We start from the raw sequence: 17,148 nt of genomic DNA on the forward strand, positions 1-17,148 counted from the left end.
ACCCGCCGCGCTGTATTCCACAGCAACTACGCCGATAGGCTTTCCCTCCTTGGTGATCCTTCTCGTCTTCTCACAACAGCTAACATGGAAGGCATCGTCACCATCGTGGGCTTGAAGCCTGAGACCACGTATGCCGTGCGGCTGGCGGCCCTCAACGGCAAGGGTCTGGGTGAGATCAGCACAGCCTCCGAGTTCAAGACGCAGCCAGTCCGTAAGTACACGCAGCGCCCGGCCTCTTCCCCACACCCACCGTCTTCTGGGGGGCGGACGGGACCCTGAGCTGCCCCATCCTCAGTTCGGATGCAGCTGTTTGTGCTTCAGATGCCTCTGCTCAGGGAGGCTCACCTCCTAGCCCCCTGGCCCTCAGCGATGGCTGGTCCCCAGCCCCTTTTATGCAGTCTTTCCCAATGAGCCTGGTGATGCTGTCGCAGTAGCTGGTCCTGCTCGTTAGCATCGCAGCCGGGGAGGAAATCACTGGCGCCTCCTGAAGGGGACCCAGCCAGGGACGCGGGTTGTGGAGGGATCAGGCAGATTTTTCTTTTCTTTTTTTTTTTTTTTTTTTTAAGATTTTTTATTTATTTGACAGAGATCACAAGTAGGCAGAGAGGCAGGCAAAGAGAGGAGGAAGCAGGCTCCCCGCTGAGCAGAGAGCCTTATTGTGGGGCTCGATCCCAGGACCCTGAGATCATGACCTGAGCCCAAGGTGGAGGCTTAACCCACTGAGCCACCCAGGCGCCCCCAGATTTTGCTTTTTGATGCAGGTCACAAAGGCCCTAACGCACCCTGTGACTTGAAGGAAGAGAGAAAAGATGATGATGGTCGTGTAATTAGTCGTGGGATTTTTGATGCAGCAGAGAGATTACATCACAGAAAAGAGGAGACCGCTATGGGATGTGCGTGCAGTAGCGAGACCCCCCCCCCCCAGTAATGCAAAAGGGGAAGGAGGGCTGAGGCCTCTGTGTCCCGCTCCCCCTCCTTCCCACCACGAGCACGCGTCAGGGTCTCCCTCCCTTTTGGCCTCTTGTGAGAGAGGCGCTTCTTCCTGTTCCACTCGGGATGGCGTCGGCTTTCCTCCATCGTTCCCTCTTTGCTTACACCACACCTGCCCTGCTTTCCCTCCCGTCCCACCGACTGCGCTGGGCCAGCCCTGCTCTGGGGAACCCCTCTGCAGACCCAGGCTGCTGCGCTGGGAGGCCCGGGCACCCGTCCAGTGGGAGCAGGTGCGACAGACCCAGACTCCTCGAGCGGTGCAGAGCTCCCTGGGTCCTCTCTCATTCCCAGGCTTATCAAGCACGCAGGGCAGTCCCTCGCTTCCTTGTCTTCGAAGCCAGAGGCCTGCAAGGCAACCTCCCACCTCTTCTAGAAACAGGAGGCCCGCCTCGTCTTCCTTCCACAGGAATTGCTTCTTTCTGGATTTGACGTAACTTGATGATTTGAGTTCCAGCTCCGTGTGCTTCGCAGACTCTATTCATTTCTTTTCCATCTTTTTTTTCTCCCCCTTGGGTCTGTCTCTTGTCTTTTCTTTTCGTCTGTGTTCCGTCCATGGGAAATGCAGACGGCCCTCTTCCACGTAAGTGCCTCTTCTTACCCCCTTACCTGTTCCGATGGTGTTAACATCTGCTAGTTCTAGTTCTTAATTTAGTTTTGGTCCCTCTTTCGTCCCCTAGGCTGAAGTAGATGATGCCGTCCGGGCCCTAACCACACTGACCTTAGTCTAGCTGTGCTCTCGTCAATGTCTGTAGGTTCCACTCCCAGAGGCTAACACGCGCCCTGTTCTAGAGCATGCGACTTTTGTGTCCTTTGAAGTTGTGTTTCTTTATTAATTTCTGTGTGTGACGATTACCCCGTGGCGATGGGGACGCGCACCCGGCCAAGCACGGTGGGAGTCTGCAGGGGGGTCTCCGAGTCACCCGCGGCGGCACCCCCTTGCCTTCTGCCCAGACGCCGGAAACGTGACCACAGCCTCACCAGGGATTCAGAATCCCTTCTGGGAAAAAGCAGCTGAAAGGATTTTCCCATTTGCTTTTAGGAGATGAGAGAATTGAGCTCAGAGCCCCTTCCCTTTTCTGCCTGTGGTGGCTGGAGGGCTCCGGGAGGCCCGAGCAGCAGCTGCAGTTGTAGAGAATGGCGTGGGCTCTGGCTCTGGGTCACAGGTGCGTCCTGCAGACGGCCGCTGGGGGCTTAAACCCGCACTTCTGGACGGTTCTGTTCTTCCGCACTAGGTTCTGGCAACGTGCATGTCTCTGTTTGGGAAAGACTGACGGCCACTCAGTAACCTCACCGTCGAGTGGAAGCATAGGGGGATTCTCCATGGGGAGGATGCATAAGCTGGAAATTGCAAGTATAAGGAGCAAGGGTTAAAGGAGGCCAGCCCGCTGTTCCACGGGGCACAAAAGGGTTTGACCTGCCCAGCAAGATGTCCCCAAGGGTCACTGTCGCTGAGCCCTGCCTCTCACTTCCTGGGCTGAGCTAATAGTGAAGGGGAGCATTACCTGGAGAGACTCGGAAGGGAAGGTATTCAGAAAACTGCACACTCTTCTCATAAAAATCTCCTAGCTCCTGAAAGGCACTCAGGGAAGCTTATCTTTTTAAAATTTATTCAGAAATATTGCAGCAACAGCAGAAACTAAGTAGCTCAGTGTAGGCGTTCTGAGATTTTGAGGGAGTGCAAAATCCATGATCTCAGCAGACTTGGTTCCTGAATGAACCGGTTCTGGAAGGAGTCAGGATTGGGGACTGGATTGGCGTTGTCAGGTCAAGACTGACAGCTGTGTGCTCTGGGCGGCAGCTCAAACCCTGACAACACCTGCCTCCTGGGTCCTTAATTGGAGCTTCGGTGTCCGTGCTTCCGGATTTTATCAGTGAAGGAACGGCGGCTTAGTTACGTGGCGGAGAGCAAGGCCGAGATGAGGCTTCCTTCGGAGTTTCTCACCAGCACCTGGGGGCCGAGTACTGAATCAGAGTGAGTGGTCTTTAGACTTCAAAGCCCATCAGTGGTTTTCACTCATTGTCAGTTCAGCCCCTAGAAAGGTGAGAATTTCTTAAGCAGATGCTTTGTTTTAAAAGTCAATGTTTAATTTTAAAAAAGAGAGACCTCCAGACCTTGTTGTTATGTGTACCAAGATTCCAAGAACCCCTCTGGAAGATGGAGTGAGTGGTCAGCTGCCCATTCCTAGTAGGCATGAATGGCACAGGAGCACGCGTCGCTAGTGGCATGCAAAGCCATTTTCTCGACCATCTAATAAAGTTATGGCCTAAACAATCAAAATGCTAAGGAAGGAGAGTCATGGCAGAGCCTTACACTTGACTGCCTTTGTCAAGAACTTGAGCGGGTTAAAAGCCAGCACACACGGATTCATACGCTCATGAAAGTTGGTTGTGATGGTCTTTCCTGTACCCTCATGACCTGCAGAGAGGGGCTGAAGTGAAGGCCTAGCCCAGGGGGTGGCTAGACTCCTCCTGAAGAAGGATACAGTGGGAAGAATGGCTCTAGCATCAGACACCACCATGCCCACACTCACTGCTACTGGGAAGGGAGGGCACATTTCAGGCGGGACTTCTTTGAGTTCTCACTCCCCTTCCTCAGAAGGCATAAAGGTTGTCCGAAATTAGGTAAAGTCAGCCATCCATTTAGCCGCATGCTTACACCCAGCCCAGGCTGGTATTGGTCTCTGACACTGGCTCATCTCACCCGCTGACCTTTCCCCTCCTATGATGTTGGGGTGCTGATGCGTGCCTGATCCCATGACATTGGAGTTGGGCCCTAAGGGCACCCTCACCCCAAGGGGGAGAAGGTACAGGCTCAAAAAGCTGTCATACTGAACAGAGAGTCATCGCTGCCAGGCCCCCCTACCCCCAACCCTTCACCCTCCTACTCCCCACCCCTACCCCAGTTAGGAGGCAATAGGTGAGAGCTGGTGCATTTTGCATTAGCTTGTCACTCGAAATTCCTTGTGTGCCAGTAATGGGGTTGCTTTCTTGGTTCCTTAATAGACTTACCCACATGCAGGGGCATGACCATGTCAAAGGGGTGAGCGGGTGAAACTAGCCAATGCTGCAGATACTTCAAAGAGTCTGGCTTCTGAGCTGCCGGGTCGGAGAGCTGGGCTCACCTGTTTGAAGATTCCTTTGTGCATGGCTCATGTGTGTGAAGGTCACACGGGAGCAGTGACTCCAGACAAACAACTAGAACTCCAGCCTGGGAAAATGTCCCTGTTTCATGTATTTTTAGGCCGGATGTCTGCGTGTTGTCATGAAGCTTTTAGGTGGAAAGCTCTCGGACTCTGTCTGCCCTGGGAGGGGCTGCTTCCCTATCAGAGCCACTGAGGCCCTAAAGACATGATGTGACCATGCATCCTTTCCTCCATGACCGAGCCACACACCTTCAGCATCTTGTTGCCTGAATGTCATCTCCTAATTTGCTTCTGAACCATGAAGCAAAATAGACAACTTCTTGCAGAGGATAAAGATCATGAAGGAGTTGTCTGCTTTTCAAAGGAGGCACCTTGAGATTTTTTTGTCTTCACATTTTGCCCCCAGATGGCATGTTGCAAGTATAAATTAAATGCGTTCTGGGGCGCCTGGGTGGCTCAGTGGGTTAAGCCACTGCCTTCGGCTCAGGTCATGATCTCAGGGTCCTGGGATCGAGCCCCGCATCGGGCTCTCTGCTCAGCAGGGAGCCTGCTTCCTCCTCTCTCTCTGCCTGCTTGTGATCTCTCTCTGTCAAATAAATAAATAAAAAATCTTAAAAATAAATAAATAAATAAATAAATAAATGCGTTCTAATATATTGTGTTTAAAACACATAAATTTGCCAGAATAATATGGACAGTGATGCAAACAATTTAAGCCAAGAAAAGTACAAGAGAAAGGAGCAAGAGAGAGATACACTTTCCCCTGAATGAACCAGCCCATCACGTCCCGACAAGCTCACAGTGAGTTCAGCGAGCACCTTGCCCCATGTGCTTCATCTGGAAGATAGACGGAAGACCAAACTATGAGTGTGCCAAGGCAATGGTGGAGATAACAGTGATGTTCTTCCAATGTTCATCTCGCTCTCAAAGGAGACTTTGTTTTGTGATTATTGATGGGACAACCTCTGAATATCTGACAGTGAAAAACTAAAGATCTATTCAGTGTCCAGAATGCCTCAGATGCGCCATTTCTAATGGCCCTCCGAGTGGAAAGTTGAGTTAGCATTACTTTATTTAGTCCCAGTCTCTTCAGCGATCCCTTCTTCCGAGAGAGCAAGACTAACTCAGCGTTATTTGCAGGGGTCTCCATGCTCACGGCTGCCCCCAGAGAATCACCTTCTGTAGGGTTTGGGAGGGCAGCAGCATTACAGTGTCATCTGGATGCCCAGCGGTCCTAACGTCACCCAGCAATGAACGTCAAGTGGAACGGTCATTTGTGTTTCTTTGGGACCTTGAGATCAGAGAGTGAGGCACACAGGCTTTGCTCTAAGTATGTGCCCAGAGTGCAGACACATGCCTGTCAAGAAGCACATACAGAGATCTATCACATGAAGAGCCAAAGCCTCCTTTTTCCCACGTCTACCTCCCCCTGGGGTCCAGGTTCCCTGTCCTCCCGTCATCGGATCCCGTGGAGGCGGCTGGTCCTGCCCAGTTGGCTGTTTGTTTCAGGCAGGGTTGGAGGTCTCTGCAGCTGCTCCCGGCCCAGTCCTTGACCTGAACTCGGGGCTTGGCAGGCACACCGGCCCCCGGCTTGAAGCCAGAGAACCCAGCTCCCTGTAGGTCCGCGAGCCCCCTGCCCTCACACACGGCGTTCTTCCTCCTCACTGTCCCCGCTTCAGCTCCGGCCACTGACACCCCCGGAGCGGCTCTTCTATTTTTTCATTCAGTGTCTATGTGCTTCAATGAGTTTTTTTCCCTTTTTTTTTCACTTTCATTTTTCTTTCCTCAGTGGCTCCCGCTAGCTCTTCCACCCCTGTTCCATTGTCTCCTCCAGATAGTGAGTATCATTTTCTTCATCCGTCTCTCTGCAGGTTGCTTTCCACCAGCCACGGTGGGTCTGCGTAATGTTATCTCCTTCACCAGGTGATAATTCAACTATGTTGGCAGAAAGCAGGGCCAGGTTTTAGACAAGCAAATGAGAAGAGAAATAGGCACGGGGCCTCCCAGATTCATGGGAGGCCTCGCTCCCCCCGAGGAGGAGGCAAGTGACAGGCATGGCTCTGGACAGAAAATCGCGCAGTCGGGCTTCCCGGGGCTGGCGCAGCCCAGCCCAGCCCTATCCTCGGGACTCTCCGTGGGCTGGACCCAAGCTGACATTTGAAGAAACTGAAGGAATTTGCCAAGAAAAATATCTCTTCCGCAGGGTCATAAGAAATGCTTTGGGGTGTTGTGTTTTCACCCTTCATTTTAATTGGCACAGTTGGATTCAGACATCGAAATTAGATAGTGAGGCCTGTAGCTCTTGCTTTCTCCATAAACGCATACTTGTCTCGTAAATATTTGAAGGAAAATAAACAGCGTCTGCTTACAGATGTGCCTGGCGGTAGGCGCCTCGGCAAATTATTAACCCTTCCCAAGTGGGCCTTGTCATTCTCGTCCATAAAATAGGATGAGTAATCGCCCTCCTCCCCCCTACCCACCCCTGTAAGAGAACGTTCCAGCACGTATCAAGCTGCATCTGCCCACCCCAAAGCAGAACCGCTAAGCCTGGCAGTGACTCTGGCCTTGTCATTCCTCACTGAGCCTCTCTCCTTTACCGTCTTGTTTCATTTGGCCGCCCTGTCCTTCTGTTCCCCTGGGGACTCAGGAGAGACCACTGTGCCTGCAACGGTGTGGAGTTTGGAACCCAGCTCTCGGAGAGGGGAGGGGAGCACAGGGAGGTGATAGCTGCATGAGGCCAGCAGGCGCTCAGGGGGCCGCAGGTGGCACGGCCCGCCAGGCCCACAACCTCGGGAGGGGACTCCAGCCCTGAGCCCAGGAGCCCCTATCGCATCTGTTCGGCTTTAGCAACAGGCCCACCACGCCCACGTGGTGCTTTCCAGGCCATGGCTCTAGCCACAAGCATCCGGGCTTGGGAACCAGAGATAGCCGTGGGTTCAAATCCCATGTCCACTCCTGTGTCCAGCTCCATGGCCACAGAGTCATCTCTCCAGTGAAGGGCAGACTCTACCTCTCTTGTAGGTATCTGTGGAAATGAAAGACTCGGTATGAAAAACACAAAACACAGCGCCCAGCACGTAGTAGCTGGAATTTGTGGTGAGAGTAAATGAGGGTTATGTTATTTCTTGCCGAATGAGAGTAACTTGTCAGCAACATCTCTGATAATTTTCTTAAAATATCCATACTTCTATTGCTAAATCAGGGGAAGAGGCGGTGAGAGAATATTCCATTCACTGTCTCTTTTTTCTTTATGTGTATATCTATTTCTATATATACATACGCACACATACACACCCCTGTATAAACACGTTCCGGTATTTACTTATGACTGTAATTTATATCTCCATTCTCTCGTTCACCTTTCCATGGTCTGTCTGCCTTTCGTGTTTCCATAGCAACCTGGCCTCTTCCTGCTCTCACAACCGCAGAACCGGCTAGTGAGTACAGAGTTATGGTGGCCCTTGGCCAGATTGCTGCTTGTCGCAGAGCTGACTTCTGGGTCGCAGTGCTGCCCGTCGTTGTCCCTTGTATTGAAAGTAACCATTGTGAATGCATGAGGCTCTTTCCTGGTGTGGTTTCCTAAGCATGCTGCCTGCGTGGCCAGGAGAATAGACCCAGCGCCACCAGAAGGGCTGGGATGATTATTTGAAGAATATTCTGCATGAAGAGAATTTTCCAAATTTCCCTTCATGTGAAAAAACAGAACAGGATTAGAGAAACTCTAAGGAGACAAAAGAAAAGCACCTCCTCCCAGCTTTTGTTGTCTGTCCCCTCTCCAGCGTGCGCACACGCACAAGTAGCCAAGACTGAGGACGAGGGAAGGAGCAGAGGGAACGCTGCTTGCAGAGAGGTGGAGGGTGTATCAGGGAGGGAAGTCACTGCTCCTTCTGGACAGCTTGCCCTGCTTTATGGGGCCTCGCAGCAGGGCCAAGGGGTGCACAGAGCACCCCAGGAGGGAGAGGCCTCCTCGCAGACCTCCTCCTCAGCGCTAGGAAAATGGCGGACCCTGAAAGCAGAGCCGGGCCCACCCAAGACTGTGTGCTGAGAGCCCAGATCTGAGTTCTGGAACTCATCTGTGGATGGTAGAGTCAGGGCCAGACTTGTGGAAAACATCACACTTCATCGCAATGATGACCCGTCCCAAGCTGGCCTTTATGATGCTGTAATGAGGTGAGCTTGTGGGTTAGGCCTGAAGTCCCAAGTCAACAGGATCCCCCGCGTGCGTGGACGTGTGTGTGTGTGTGTGTGTGTGTGTCTGTGTGTGTATAGTGGTTTCCACAGCCGTGTGGGGGTTTAGGTTTTATAATATTTTTAAGTGCACAGAAAAAAAATGACGTGCGTCCATTGAGCAGTAGTCTGTGGGAGAAGGCAGAAAGCCGGTATGAGAAATACAGCTCCCGCTCTGCTCCCTGGGCCAAGGTTTCGGATACATAATTGAACGGAGAAGAAAAGAGTTTCCTGGTTGTGCATGTTGCAGGAAATGGTTCTTTTTTCTACTGCAGAACATAGCTGAGGGTCTGCTTTCTTGGTGTTCTCTGTGTGTGTGCTGCAATGAATTTTAATTCCTGATGCTTTTTGAGGTTTCATTTTGTCAGCAGAGCCGATGGATGACAACGGACTGTGCTCGCATGGGTTTCACTCAGAGGATGAGTTTGTGGTTTTGGTTTGATTTGGTTTTGCTTTGTTTTCTGCGTTTGGGACAGGAATGCAATTAACCCTTTCTTCTTCAAACAGCCATGCTCCTGTCCCTTCCAGCTTGGGGCGGTATGTGTGCGAGGCATAGCAGGAGGAGGCTACAGAATGCACTTGGATGGTTCACGTTCTATTAATGTGTCCCACAGTAGACTGGTCCTCCCTGACATCTAGAATCCAGATTTTTCCTTAAGGAGGAATGAGATGTTCCTCCCTAACATATGTTTAATTTTTAAACATCACACATTTCTGTCCGTGGATCAGATGCTCAGTAGTGACATCAAAAGAGAAGAAAGTTTGTCTTTTTTTTTTTTTTTTTTTTTTGGCACCACTTGACTACTGACCAAAATTATAGGTCCCAGTGGATCCTGGGATATAAGGAAAGACGGTCACAGTGGGGCAGCGGCTTGGCTTGTGTTTACCATGAGCATAATCACAAAGAGGAAGGCAGGGGTCCTCAGCCAGTCAGTAGAGCTGAAAAGAATGTCTCTTATTTTTGCCTGTGTGTGTATGTGTGTGTGTGTGTGTGTTGATCCTTTTATAATCATGAATTCATGAATGAATGAAGGTACCCTAGATAACACCAAAAGAGAAACCGTTGCATATAATTCCCGCAGGGCACTGTTGGTTGGAATGTTCCAGAGCTGTGTGGTGTGGAACAATAGGATGGACAGGTTCTATCAGCTTGCAGTGGCAAGGGATGGGCTAAAGGATTTCTCCCGCAGTATTTCTAAACAGTGGTGTGTTTTGGACAGAAAGTTACCTCTACCTCCCCTCTTTGCCCTTTTTCTCTCAGCTTCAATCAGCCAAAGCCTGAACTTCCCCTTGACCTGTACAAGTTAAGGCAGGAAACCCAAAATGCCTTTTGATAAGGCAGGTTATTCAGTAACAAATTGACCGCAAATATAATATAGGACAAAAAGGAATGTAGATCAAAGTCAAACAAGAAAACCTTTTTTTTTTTCATTGTCAAGGTCAAATCCATATCTTATCGGTGCAGCCACAGTCTGGAGAAGGAACTGTATCCAGATGGTCCAAGTGTCCAGCCCCTTGTTCAGTGTCAGAGTGTTAACTTATGAGGCCAGGGGTTCAGTTGCATTGCCAGGTGTCCACAGAGCCACCATCTCAGCCATCAGAAGGAAATCTCTTCCCTTCTGCACTGGCTTCCGCCTTTGTAGGTGGCTCAGTTCGGGTATCTCACTGGGGGCTCCGGGATAATGTGGGTAGATGAACAGGGGAGTGAGAAAGGACCGCCAGGACTGCTTTCTCTGGCCGGCATCCCCCAGATCTTATTCAGCCCATCCCCCTCTCCACATGCACCACGGGAAACAGGAAATGGCTTTTCTCCATATAATGCAATATTTTGTTCCTTCAGGGCACACAGTCTTGGGACTTTTCCTGCATGACCCATGTTCTCTCTCATCGCCCTTGTTTCCCAAGGATGCCGAGACATTTCTGGACGCTGTGAATAATAACTTGCTTTTTTTCTTTTCCTTCAGCAGTCTCCTGGATTGACTTTGACCTCCGGGTCCTGACAGAACCTCCTCCCTATTTCCAAACAAGTATACACCCTCCTTGATGTATTAATATGCAGTGTTGCAACTGTATCTAATGCTTATTGGTGTCGTTAACCAAATGCCCTTATTGATTTATTATCCTTCTATTTCCGGGCAGTTTGTCCTCCCAATGTTTCCTATATATGCTGCTAATTTAATTTGATTTCTCCTTTTATTTAGTCTGTGATTTTGTTGTTGATTTTTTCTCCCTGCCCATTGTTTACATCAGTTTTTAATTTTTTTGTATTTTCCATGTGACCTCCTCCACTTTCCTTTCAACCAATCATGTGCGTGCGTATCATGTGACTTTGTCATGTGGCTTGCATGGTGCTGATGATGTCGTCCACGCTGGTGAACAGAAGGTAAAACTCTTTGTTCTGATTAGGGAACTAAACCTGGGACCACAGCCTGGCACCTAGGGCCCACTCGTTTCTTCCTGTCTCAGATTTCCTGAGTGAAGCCATTTGAGAGATTTGCTCTCGTTCTCAGTTCACCTCTAGAATTCATCATTCTTGCAGCCTTGACATGACGATTTGATACTGGGACAGCCTTTGGTTTAACATTTCACTTCGAGAAACTCGGCCCTGCAAACTGCCATCTCTAGTAAAACCACGTTTGCCCCGGCGCAGTTGGCCAACTTGAATTTTTACCCAATAGTTCGTAAAAATTATTTCCCAGAAAGGAGTTTTGCAAATTACCTTTGCGACATCGTTGTTTAACTTTATCCAGTAGTTCTGAAAACTACAGTTGCTCTAAAATGAGTCATGTCCGTGAAAATGTGAAATGTATCTGTTTGCAACCCTGAAAGGCTACAGAGAGAAATGTATCCATTACAGTGGTTCTGTTTGCTCCAAACCAATGAGAGCACTTCATAAAATTCATGCAAATTGAGGACTTAACTGAAACGAGAGTTTTAAGAATTTGGAATTAAAGCAGTTTGGATCGTTGATGTGTCACTGTTTAAGAGTGACCCTCCCCCTGGGCAGTGGGGACAAGAAATCATAGCAGGAGTTGGCAGTTACCATGACTAGAGATCTCTGTAATCGAGAAGCACATGATTGACCCTTACAGCAAAGGAAATAAAATTATAGCCTAATTAAGCACAGAGCGGTGACAAAATAATTAGTTAATATTGTGACTGTCACAACCTTGTGAAAACATTCCTCGCTTACCATAAAGAGAAAAGGAAGCCTCTGCTCACAGCTTCCCCACTGTAAAACCAAACACCTATTCAGAACCTGCCCTGGGAGTCATCTGCATTCTGTTCTCTTCTAACTGAAACTTGTACGTCAGATCACAACCTGAGACACACACGGGCTGCGTTGATCACGAAAGCCAGACTAACACGAATAACCGCCCAGTGTGCCCGTGCATGCGAGGGGGTCCCCGTTTGGCCTCACGTCTCTGAGGAACTGTCTGGGCGACATCCACACGGACAAAACCATCCACAGCTGTCTCGCATGCATGTTCTCTGTTCCTGGTCTGTCCTTTTGTTTCGTGCCCCCCATGTGTGTGAGCCCTGCACACTGACCACCTCCGAGGACGTCAGCCTTCTGGGTGTGGCCACTGTGATCTTTTTGAGTCCCATTTACAACCAGAGTCCTGGATGAGGTCTTGGGTCAGAGCCGTCTGTCATTTCCAAAAAGATGTTTGGTGTTAACACTGTATGAAGTAAGGACCCAAAACAAGGGAGCATCAGATGTGCTAAGAACTTTGACCTGCCTTTAAAAGGCGACCGAATCTGGGAGTCTTAGGGCAGACAGTACTGGGAGCCTATGATTTTCTAAACTCCCAAGTCCTCACCCAAAATGTTGTGATTTCATTATTCCCCTGAGGGGAACCGTGTTCTTTTAAGACTTGAGGTGATGGCTCCAAGGCTAATGTACTAGGGAAAAACCTGGATCTTCCCCTGAGATCTGAAGCAGGAGCAGATGTGGAGTTGAAACCCGTTAGTTTCTGTCTTAAAAACAAGTGTAGTCATTTCCGTGCAGTGCTGTCATTCAGGACGAACCAAAGCACCACATGAACGAGGTTGAAACTGACCCACACCTCTGAAGAGAGATCTCTTCCAGAGGTTTTAAGCAAAGCAAGAAATGTTTGAAGATGTTTCCTGCAGTTGCCCTAGAAACGCACCTTAGCAATGGCCTTGGGTGTCGGTAAAAATGTGGCCAGTACTAAAAAAAAAAAAAAAATCACTTAAGTGCCAGGGGAATTTGGAAGCATGATTACTCCCTGATCAAAGCACTTTTCCCTTGTGGGACAGACTTCTCTGGCCATTTGCAAAGGGACAAGCAGAGGACTCCTTATACAGATGAACAGAAAGCGGCAGGAAATGGCTTTTAATAATAAAATTGAAGGGAATGGGAAGAGCAGAGCAAATAAATTTTATGGGGGAGAGAAATAAAGCTTAGTTAAGAACACGATCGCCTCCTTTCTCTGGACATGAGTAAGGCTTTAAGGTGAGAGGGGCCTCACTGAGGAAGGTGTAGTGAGCAGGGAGTCTCCCAGGAGTGGGCTTGCTGTGCCGAGCTACGGTGCGCCCGTGCCGAAGTTCATTTTTAATATCCTGGCCCCTGGTCACAGCCCGGCCTCCTTCCTCCAGTTGCTCCCATCAGCCATGAGGACTCTGTGCAAATGGGCCTCCTCCCCCTCCCCACCCCCAGCATGTGTGCGCTGAGAAGCCCCCGCACCCCCTGTCCGTGTGCTGCATGTCTGAGCATGGTTCCCCGGCCCACACCCATTCATAATGATGTTCTTTTCTTTAGCTACTGACACTGCCTCTCCTACTAGGACATGCTGATTCTGATGAACTAAACTCCGTAACACCCACTCTTCCTTCTTAGATTGAAAACATCACTAACCACCCCTTCCACTCCCTCCTTTATTTTTTTACAGCTGTGTGTCTGGACTGCCACGGGTCTCCGGCAGGTCGGCCCAGACTTGTCACCAGGGGTTCTGCTCTAATTGCCTTTATTCCGAAGGATTCCCTGCACTGGTGGTAGAGAGCTAGCGTGAAGGGTCTGCAGGGGGAGGCAGTGATGCGTATTGGCCCAAATCCCAGGTGCAGAGGCCCGGGACTCTGGAAAGGGCCCAGTTCCCTAGGGCGTAGCAGTGTGAGGTCTGAAACCTCCCAGGGGCCTCATGCTTCTCTCTGAGTAGCCTAATGTGCGTAAAATAGTGTCGTGCACGACCCCCCTTGCGGCCTCGGAGGCAGGAGCTGAGCTAATCGTTGGAGGTTATTTTGGTCCTAACTTCCCCAGCCTGGACCAGCCCCATAGCCACAAGCCACACCTTCGTGGTCATATTTTCTTTTTAGGTTGATGAAACAAAGATAATTGATCAATTAATCCGTTGGTGTTTTCATGACACCCACGAGAAGGGACTCGGTGCCTCTGTGGTTCAGTCTGTCGAAGTTCATTTCTTGCTGTTTCACTCATGCCCCAGGCTGCCATTGGTCTCCCCACCCGCCCCCCAGCTCACGCACTCACATTCATAATCCCCAAGGAACCCAATTTGAAAGGGACGTGTAGGCCAGATGCCCCCATGACCGTGGCCTCAGAATGAAACGTCCTTTCTGTAAGAGCCGTACCCACTCATCATGCCCCCCAGGGTTTCCTGGAACCTGTAACCAGGATAGCAAAGAGTTAGGTCATGTTAGCACAAGCAAATTCTTAAAAATAAAGAGGAAAGAGCTCAGGAGAAAAGGAACACTTGACTCCCAAGGACTGTTTTGGGGGCCCTGGGCTTAGGACAAATGGAAACCCATCCCACTGTTGGCCCCTCGCTAGGACTGTCAGAAAGCCCCCTCGGTACCCCTAGAGCAGCCAGGTGGGCCGTCAGAGGGGGCATCACAGGGACTTGGAGGCTCCAAGGCACATTGGACTCACCTGTTCGGCAGAGAGCTAGGTCTCAGGAAGGACAATTAGGCTAGTAACTGCACATCCTGCTTCCCTTAGGTAATTTGCCCATCTGCCAAGGACCAGCCAAACTTCTCACCTCTTGTAATTTCCAACGTTCCTAAGTTGGAAAGACCTAATGGGCTTCCTATTTGAATAGCCAAATCATGCACTGTGGACTTTTCTAAACAAGTAACAAAAAGGCATCCATATGCTTCAGATTGGTTTCAAATTGCTTGCAAGAAGTAATTCAGGACAGGGAGCAGGAGTTAGGATACACAAAAGTAACAGGATTTGTGATGCCAGACAATCCTATTTGATAGAAAAAGGGAGAGTCCAATGGGAGCCCTACATCCGTCCCTGGTTTGCACTCAGATGCCCAAAACTCTGTGCCATACCCAAGTGGATGAGGAAAGAGTGTGGGTCGGGCCTCCCTGAGCACTTCAGTCAGAAGATAAATAGAATTCTTGGTACTTAGGCATTTGTCAGTGAGAACTAGAGTATTGTTTTCCTTCTCAGATTCACAAATGCTGTCCACATGCCCTGGGCTTTGCTATAATTTGTGTTGCGGAACTCAGATACCCAGCAGTAAGATTTCTGACCTCAGGGCTTGTGCTGACCAGGGGAGGGGCATGAAGCCGACTCCAATTTTAGGGCACAATTGCACAAAAATGACAACCTACAATCCACAAGGCCAGAAATAGACATTTCAATTACGATCTCTAAGGGGAATTTATAGGACCTGCCTGTAACATTTCTGACCGTATGCCGTCTCTGTGGTATCTTCTTATTTTCTGGCACACACAATTTCTTCCAGCAAATACCAGGGCTGCCTAATATTTTATATTTGTTATCGGCAAGGTTTATTTTTAAGGTGCTGTTAGGTTTTTTTTAGTCTTTACATAAAATATTTTGGGGGGGTTGAATTTGACTCATGGCTGAAGCTAAATTCTGAAGGTGTAATTAACCCCAGGGGTTTTCTTGGAGCAACCTACCGATTGCTACTGAATTGCAAACCAACATTTACAAATAATTACAATATTGGTTTTGCTGAAATTACCCATAATGATTTCAATCAGAGCAGCCATTTCAGAACAGAGCGCACATTGGGACCCCCTAAATAATTTCCTCTCCTAATGTGTTCAGTAAAGCCGTGAGCCTCCCGAATGCCAAGGCCCATTTCTCCAGCATCAGCCCCTCCCTCGTCAGGCGTGGCTAGAGCCACCTTCTTGCCGAGAGCTCAGGAAGCAGTTTCTTCAGCCTATTTGTAATCTTTAGAAGAACTGACAGATGGTGAACATTTGAAGATGGATAAGACAGTTCATTTGGCAAACAAAACCTTGTCTTGTTTACCTTTGAGAAGCCAATGCCTAAGGGTCTACCTGGTACCTAGAAGGGAGATACTTGGTAAACGTTTGTTGAGTAAGTCATAGTTAAAGCACTTGAAGCGATACACGTAAATGTTACACGATCTGCTCTCAATTCTATGAGAAAGTTAAATGTATGTGTCAGAATGATGTAGTCATCACTCCGATGAAATGATAGTGACAGAGAGCATTCCAGCTTTGGTCAATGTTAGAACTGTGTTCTAACCGCGCGGTAGAGTTTTTAGTGATATCTCTGTGATTCCGATTCTGTTTTTATCTGAGACACATCTGAAGATAAGACTTGACTACTTTCATCGGGGCTGTTAGTTTCCGCAGAAGTTCCTTGGCCAGGTTTTTGTTCAGAGGTCTTTGAAGAGAGCTGGGGGTCTCTTTTCAAAGACAGGACTTTTAGGAAGATAACGTTTTAAATTGTTGGAAAAAAAAAAAAAAGACAACTGTGTGCCTTAGAGATGTGGAATTAGTGATCTGGAGGTACATCACCCTGAAATTGGCAGGACATCCTTATTTTGAGTCTCTTTCACAGTGTTGTGAAAATGACCAAGGTGTTCTTGGATAGTTTATCCTAAGGCAGTGACTGACTTCAGGTCACAGCACTGGCAGAGGGAGAGCGGGCCCTGGAGAACACCCAGCCCAGGGCACCTAGTCTATATCTACGGATAGTGAGGCAGAGGCCTAAGCGATTAGTTTTACAGGGACCCCCACAAACATGAAAGGGAGCACCTCTTCTAAGTAGATACTCCCCCCAAAGCAAAGGCCTTGGGGGAAGGACTGGGTCCTTGCCAGGTGAGTGTGTCGGAAGGGCCACGATGCCACCTCCTCCCTCCTTCTTAAGGCAGATAGACCACCACCGAGTCAGAGTCGCAATTCCAGATATGGAAGTCGTCATTCGTGCCCATCCCTCTTTGGGCCACGAACCATCCCCGTGTGCCTGGGACTGAGTGTTGTTCTGTGCAGGACTTGCCCGGGCCAGCCAGGATGAGTTGGTCACCCTGCTTCAGAGATTAGGATTGGAAAGTTCCACTGGGCCTCATGGATTCCATTTGTTCAGCACGGGTGACTCTCCACAGACTTGCCCTGTTCTGACGTAGCCTCCACAGGGTTTGAGTTTCTTCATACACTGGATATTCATAACGACATAAGCCACTACTAAACTTCTGAGACTTAGTCCAAACGAATTTGGAAAGTGTGCCCCCCTTGACATTATCTAAACCAAATTCTTAAATGTCCTCCACTGAAGAGTTGAGGCCAGTGGCTAGGGAGTGACACAAAAACAGGACATGTCTTTGCCTAAAACTTTGTTTTTATCTTTAACTCTTGGTTTTCTTTTTCCTTCATCACCAATTGAGGAAAACAAGCCACAAGCACAATTTTTCCTAAATCCTTTCTCCCTCAGACATTAAGATGAGGCACCCTCCCATCACGCACTCCCACGTGTCCCCATCACCATGGCTTCTCAGGCCTAAGTGTGCACACAGATCGCCCT

The 17,148-nt window shown here is 49.2% G+C and overlaps 1 protein-coding gene across 25 annotated transcripts in view; it reads left to right on the plus strand.

Annotated features, from left to right (window-relative positions):
- NCAM1 (neural cell adhesion molecule 1) overlaps nt 1–17,148 on the plus strand; it is a 298,788-nt gene that overhangs the window by 258,039 nt on the left and 23,601 nt on the right. For 9 of the 25 annotated variants that reach the window (XM_047691569.1, XM_047691578.1, XM_047691570.1 and 6 more), the window contains one exon: nt 80–211. In XM_047691569.1, the coding sequence (XP_047547525.1) occupies nt 80–211 (132 nt within the window). Of the gene's footprint in view, nt 1–79; nt 212–1,555; nt 1,571–3,791; nt 3,795–5,922; nt 5,971–7,528; nt 7,571–10,740; nt 10,744–17,148 lie in introns of all 25 variants that reach the window. The other 16 variants (XM_047691573.1, XM_047691575.1, XM_047691583.1 and 13 more) reach the window with 6 other exon arrangements.

Source organism: Lutra lutra, chromosome 10, assembly GCF_902655055.1.
Source record: "Lutra lutra chromosome 10, mLutLut1.2, whole genome shotgun sequence".
Lineage (NCBI taxonomy): Eukaryota > Metazoa > Chordata > Mammalia > Carnivora > Mustelidae > Lutra > Lutra lutra.